This window comes from Hydra vulgaris, chromosome 11 (assembly GCF_038396675.1).
Source record: "Hydra vulgaris chromosome 11, alternate assembly HydraT2T_AEP".
In the NCBI taxonomy this organism is placed as follows: domain Eukaryota; kingdom Metazoa; phylum Cnidaria; class Hydrozoa; order Anthoathecata; family Hydridae; genus Hydra; species Hydra vulgaris.
Genome location: NC_088930.1, coordinates 37,145,001 through 37,152,599, shown reverse-complemented (window position 1 = coordinate 37,152,599; position 7,599 = coordinate 37,145,001). Strand labels below are relative to the sequence as shown.

The following is a 7,599-nucleotide window of genomic DNA, read 5'->3' as shown; positions in this document are numbered from 1 at the left end:
ACATATTTATAAATTTAAAATTTAACAATGGCTGGGGCAAGAAGAAGACACAATTGTCTTATCACCAAGCCTCTAAAATTCCGTAAATAATATATTCACATCATATACACACATACGGTTATGCAAATATATGTCATTAAATATTATACATAAAAATAAAATAAATAAATAAATAAAATGATAAATAAGCAATTTCGATATTATTATCGATTTAATATCGATATTAATATCGATATTAATATCGATATAAAAGATCACAAAAAAGTAAAAAGTAAAATAAAAAATATTTCAAATAAATTTGAAAAACAAATAAAAATAGAATATTGTATTAAGAAATGAATTATTAAGAATTTAAAAAAATTTAATAAAACATTTTCGCATTGCAATAAAAATGAAAAGTAGAATAAATAACGATTCATAAACTTAAATCTTTCCATATAACATGAAAGTATACAACATAATCTATTTTGATGACCCATTTATAAATATAGCTCTAGAAAAAGACTTCTATGTTTACATTAAATAAAATCAACTCTTTTAGTTTTAATTTGAAATTGTTTTGTTTTTCAAGCGTTTTAATCTCGTTATCAATTAGTATATTCCATACCTGAGGCCCCCTAGTGATAATAGAAACCTTGGTGACTTCGTAATAATTTTTATCATGAATATAATTATTGATTGAATATTTAGTAGGGTATTTGTGCTGTATTTTTTAAAATAAGGTTTTGAATATATTTGGGATCGTTTCATTATTGACTTTATACATAAAAATTAAAATGTGATAGATATTTATTTGGTAAACATTCAGTATTTTGAGATTTTTAAACAATGGTTGTGAAAGCGAGAGAGGATGTACATTGGATATTATTCTAATTGCATGTTTTTGTTTGTTGAGAAGTTTTTTAATTTTTGTTTTATTGGTGCTGCACCAAGCAATATTTGCATAATTAGCATAATTGAGAAAACAATAAATAAAAGAGAAATAGATGTATTTTAAGTATATTTGGTTCAGGTAAGGTTTTACCTTATAAAGTATACCAATATTTCGAGAAATTTTATTTTCGAATAACTTTATATGATTTTTCCACGTGACATTTTCATCGAGGAGAACGCCTAGAAATTTCATTGTTTTTTCTCTTTTAATATTGTGTTTTCCAATGCTAACATTTGTAAGGGAATTTTGTCACTTGGATGAAGGCGATGAAAAAAGGTATACTTAGTTTTGCTTAAGTTTACTTCTGTCCAAAGTATTTTCATTATCATTTGCACCCTTATTGTTCAAAAAATGAAAGAGTTTGACAAAGGGGGAAGGTGGGGTTAGGGTCTAAAAACTACAAAAAATTACTGACATCGTTTAAAGACGGTCTCTTAACAATACATAAAATAGCTTAAACATTGCAACAGATAACTTAAAAAAATAATTTATTAATTAAAACTTAGTAAATTTTAATGAACAAAATTTAGACCACTTTTAGATAATATGGACCTAACAACTATATGGTACTTATGTTGCAAATTTTGTGTTTAATATTACAAACTTTAGGTTAATGATACAAGCTAATAACCTTGAAAACATTTGTTGCTCTTTTTTTTTCACGTAAAGTCATTTTCACTTCAAGTTTTTTTATATCTACACTTTCCTGTAGGTTGAAATGAGGTTTTTCTTCTAAATCAAACAAAAGCTAACAAATATTACCTTGCTAAAAATAATAATACTATCATTTTCCTGTCTCTTAACCTGATGTCAACTGGTTGTCATAAAATAAAAGGTTTATTTTAAAAAAGGTTTATATAAAAGTTATAAGTTTATTATTGAGTAATTAATGGTTAAATATAAATAATATCTTATTAAAATAAATATTTTAATAATTTTTAATAACTTAGATTGCAAGCAGGATTGTGTATTTTAAAAAAATGTTTTTAAATATGTATTTAAAAAAATGCAGCAAAAACAGAGACGCTATCCAGCAAACACTGGACGTACAAAAAACGTACAATGTACATTCAGTTTACGTCCTGAACGCCCTAGACCTTTTTGAACCAAAGTTTTTTTTTTGTCACCGAGGAACGTTCAAAAGGTGTCTAAATTACTTTTTGGAAGTGTGCCTTTTTATAATGAAAAGCAGATCAAACAAATATGTAAACTAAAATTAAAGTCTCATTTTATTAGTATAGGTCAAAAATATTTAGTTTTATGGTTAACATTTCGTAGATATTTTATTTGGTAATTGTTAAATGCGTGTGCCATTTTTTATTTTATCTCGAAATAACATTAAAATCTAAATAATAAAAGCTAACGGTTTCATAATTATGAGACTAACAGTTTCACAGTTATGAAATTAACGAGTTCATAATTATGGTATTGAGGTTTATCCTCCTCCGGTTAATTGCTAAATAGAGGCCACATTACCAAGGCCTGTAAAGACTGGTTTAGCTCCAAAAGGAGCGTCATAACCCGCTCTACGGACTGAGAGAAAGGTGAGTTTAGGAAGAACGAAAATATGTTAGAGTGAAAGACGGCATAAGTGGTATAAAGATGGCATAGAGAAAGCAGACAGGATTGCACACGATGCTAGAAGATACAATACGTACTGTTAGTTAGGTCACCTAACTAGTGTAAGCCGTCAAAGCCTTTTTTTTTGTTTTTGTTATTTCACTCCGCAAGGCCCAGAAGGCCACTACAGATGAGGAGGCTACTTAATTGTGGTTATAACCCTCTCTCAACTCTATAACTCCGAAACACGAGCCTTGATGAACATGGCCGCTGCGCGGAGAAACAAGTTGAGCGCGGTACTACCAGGGACGTGGTGGGGATCGAACTCGGAACCTCTCGCTTATGAAGCGAGCGCTCTTCCACTACACCACTACCGCATTGGAGTACACTTGATTGGAATACACATAATTCGAACTAGTTACAACTTTCTTTGTAGTCGGTTTTATTATTATGAAACGAATAATAAAACTTACAATCTAATGTATTTCAAACAACTCTTTATATAAACAGTTGTTTGAAATAGATTATCAAAAACTGTATCTATAGTTTATGATAAAACTATAAATACAGTCTAAATGAACTAAAAATAAAATACTTTTGCCCAAAATTTGTAAAAAGCTTAAATAAACAATATTACAAAGAAATAATTACTTTTAATCAACAATATTGCTGAATAAAAATACTATTAGCAGTCAATACTTTTTACAAACTTTATTGTTATTGCCACAATTATTACCTAAATTAAATTTTTTTTACATTTCATTTCTTTCATAAAGGTTTCTCATAGTAGAATTTACATTATGTATACAATTTATAGTATCATTTCATAAACAATGACAATATACATCGTTTACACGAAGACAAAAAGTGTTATACAACTTTTATTGTTATGTTATGTTATACAAGACAATAATGTTGTCATAGTATATTCTATGATAATAAAAGATATATGGCTTAATAGAAAGAAAAGGAATTTAAAAAGAATAACATCTAGTCAAGTTCTATATTTAAAATGTATAATTTTTCATTTGCTTGGTTGATTGTTGTTACATTTTATGAATCTTTCTTTTCTATTTTTGGGCGGTATTTGGTTTTGTTATATGTTTATACATTTAAAATAAAATTGCTTCCCCAACCCGTAGTTGACGTAACAGAACTCTCGTACATGTTTTACCTATATATATATATATATATATATATATATATATATATATATATATATATATATATATATATATATATATATATATATATATATATATATATACTAGCGTATCTCAGCCGCCACTTATATTCTAAAGAAGATCTGCTCATATTCTTAAAACTTGCTATTGGTTCTCACAAGTAACTCGGTTAAATTTTTCAAAATTTTATTGGATTTAGGAAGAACACAAGACCTTTGAACACTTACCGGGTCCCTAAAATTATAAAAAAAAAGGTTTTTCAAAAGTATGTCATGTTGGCAGGGCCGCCGAGAGCCGTCATGCCGCCTGGTACAGCAACCCTGATTGGCGCCCTTATTTATCAAAGTTTCCCTATATTATATATGAAGGACTTTTTTTTGGGTGCCTTCTTTTCATTTGGCGTCCCTTGGATATCTGCCGCCCGGGACAAACTGTCCTTCCCCTAGATCCAATAAAATTTTGGAAAAATTTACCGAGTTGCTAGTGAGAACCAATAGTAAGTTTTAAAAATATGAACAGAACTTTTTTAGAATCAAAGGGTCGGCTGGGACACTTTAATATAAATAAATTAATATATATATATATATATATATATATATATATATATATATATATATATATATATATATATATATATATATATATATATATATAATCAGCTTTCGTTGTTTTTAAATAAATATAAAATGCGTGCCAGATACGGATTGCAAATAAAGTAATTTCTTTTGTTCTATAGCAACGACCAGTAAAATGTAAAATTGACAAGAAAAGATGAAGAACCGTCTCTAACTACATCGAGAACACTAACAATATTTGCTAATTTTTTAGTCATGTCTGCTTCAAGATTATCAAATCTTATAGCAGCAACTGTTATATTTACAGTTGTAATCGCTAAAAATCCTTTTTCTTGTTATTTTGGTAACTTATTAGTTTCTTTTATTATTGTATTTCTTTGAATATTCATTTTTCCATATTTAATCATTTGTTCTATACTATACATTAGATAACTCCACAATATGATCCATATTTTAAGTTTATATTTGCGACTTGTGAAAAATAAAGTTATGAATACGATAAAGGGCTACAAACTGCCTTATTCATTATATCAAATTAAATAAATTCATTAGTTTTAATCAATTAAATAAAGTATGCACTTTAGACATTTTAACATCCAGTGGAATATCTGTCCGCTTTCTTTATGTTATTTTTCTAACTCGATTTCTTTTGACTTTCACTCTACTATACTTCGTTCTTTTTAAACCAACTTACTTTTGGTCTGTCGAAGCGGGTGATGATGCTCTTTAATAAGCTGAACTTTTATTTGCTGGTCTTGGTATGTGACCTTTTTATTGCAATTAGCTGGAGGAGGATAAACCATAATACCACCTTATTCATTTTAAATTTCTTCTGAAAAGACTTTTTTCACTGAGTATAAGTTAAATAAATATTTAATAATTTCATAAAAAAAAACTTTTACTTTTAATGATGAGTAAAATGGAAAGGTAATCTCATTCTCCCCTCTATCATATCCACAACTTTGTTTTTTATATGCTTCCTATAAGTAGGTACAACCATTTATTAGTTCGCATTTTTTAATAAAAAAACTTAACTATTACGTGGCGGTGCATAAGTAAAGTTATGATTTATTTAATGAATAATTTTTTAGTTAACTATACAAAAAATTTTTTTTACAGAATTAACTTAGGAACTTTACTTAACAAAATTTTCGCAATTTGTGATAGAAGTACTCAGCACTGAACAAATAATCTATGATGTTCAATTTTATTTTAAAAATTAATTATTCTGACACAAAGATCAAACAGAAATTTCTTTCATAATGAGTGATGAGACCTATTATCACCTCAATAATTATGTTAACCATCAAAATTGAAAAACATGGGGCACCCAAAATCATATTGTTATTTATGCACCACTGTATAAATTTTGTATTTTTAAATTGACAACTGTCATGCTTTATTATTTGTATATCTCTTCTTATCTTTTAAGAAATTTTTTTTGCATGACATTTGCTATACTTTACTTAGACTAACTCGTGGGCATGTGTCGTCCATGGGATGTCTGTCAAACGTCTTATGGACGTCTGAACATCCGTATGATGTCGCCAGGATAACGCGACCCCAATCGAAATTCAGGTTCGTAGCTAGACATCGATGAAGCTCCGATTGGAAAAAAGGAGTAAGAGGCATTGCCAAAGTTTACTTTTTAAAAACCTAAAAAACACTCTCTGGCCATGGCACAAAGTTTACTACTTGTAGCCAAAGGTGAACAAATAGTTTATGTTAGTAAACAATTTAATCATAACTTATTCTTTTATTATAACTTTGTTGTTTTAAAGTTTTTTATTATTGCTTGCTAAAATGAATAAATACTATGATTATTGGTTTGCCATGGTAAAATAAATTAAATGCTACGATCATTGTGATTGGTCAATAGAATCAACCACATCGTTAATCAATCATAATAAACTCGTGAAAAGGCTAAACTATATAAAAGATCAAAGTTTATACGACTAACTATTTGATCTCGCAGATTAAGCAGCTTTCTTTGTTTTCACAACTGGTTCTAGTAAAGTTAATTTTGCTTTAATAATGGCTTTAAGGGCTCCTTTGGTCATGTTCCATGTTTTTAAATCGCTTGTGCTTACTGGAAAATGTCTTAAAAGAGTTTCCAAAGCTTCTTCTTTTCTGTGATTTTCAATTTGCACTTGTATTAAATGTTTTACCAGCAATTGCCGAACACCTCTTTCAACGTTAATATCATTTTTTAAACTTTCTTCATCGGTTTTGCTTTTCTTTGAAACGTTAGAAACTTTATTGGCATCTTCTGGATCTTTTTCCAGTTTAGAACTAAGTATATCTATTTGTTCTTTAGTTTTCCGAGCTTCTTCTAAAAGGTTTTTAAATTCTAATGTATCGTTTGTTGATTCTCCGTGGTTTTCGCTCAAAAGGGTTAAATCGTTAGTTTTATTAATAATTTTATCGTCGTCAATAATATATTCGACTATTGTTTCATTATCAAACACTCGTTTATAATCTTTTTCGTTGCTTTTTGTCTTTATTATATTTTGTAAAAGAGAAGCATCATTTTTTGTATTAAAGTATGATGTTCTATCATTTAATGTCATTTCTTTTTTGTTATCCGCGTTACTGAACTCTTTATCAACTTCGATGGTATCTTTTACTAGCGGATCAATGGATTTTCTTTCATGCATTAACGACCATAAATCACGCGATGGATAAATTTGATCACCTTGTTGAGGTTTTTGAACTATAGGACTTATTACGCTGTTATGCATTGAGTTATCATCTATCGAATTACTATTTATATAGCGATCACTTTCCAAAGAGGGTGAATATGTAGGACTAACTAAATAGTTATTCAAAGACAATTGGTTTTGTTCTAACTGATTCAAAGGGAAACTTTCTCTGGAGTGTTGCGCATTTAAAAGCATGCTATTATACAAATGAGTTTTTGGATCTTCCATGCTTGACTGGACATAGTCATTGATATGTAAGTTTTGTAGTTTATTTACGAGATTATATTGAGGGGAATTCCTTGAATAACTTTCTATGCGATTATTTACTTTATTTGCATTTTCTTCATTAAAATCTAAGAAAGATGGCATATTATTGATATTCAACAAATCAGGCTCTTCCGAATTTAATCCGAATGGTTCCATTTCTAGATGACCAGCATCGGTTCTATATAAATCAAAAAGGTTATTTCTAGTTGGCGGCGGTTTTAGTGGGCTTTTTAAGTTATTTATAAAACTTGGAATATTGACTAGCTTTGACCTGGTTTGATAATTTTCAGGCATAGCTTCACTTCTAGTATCATCAACATCCTCGTAACGTTTTAACCGAAAAAACATGGGTTGCACTCTTCTATCTGAGTTTTAAT

General features: G+C 28.6%; 1 protein-coding gene across 2 annotated transcripts in view; it reads right to left on the bottom strand.

Annotated features, from left to right (window-relative positions):
• Positions 1–4,579: 4,579 nt before the first annotated feature.
• Positions 4,580–7,599, bottom strand: part of LOC105843905 (uncharacterized) — a 4,795-nt gene continuing 1,775 nt past the window's right edge. For both annotated transcript variants that reach the window (XM_065810967.1, XM_065810968.1), the window contains exon 2: positions 4,580–7,587. In XM_065810967.1, coding sequence (XP_065667039.1) covers positions 6,230–7,587 — 1,358 coding nt within the window. In that variant the 3' untranslated portion in view covers positions 4,580–6,229. The remainder of the gene's footprint in view (positions 7,588–7,599) is intronic.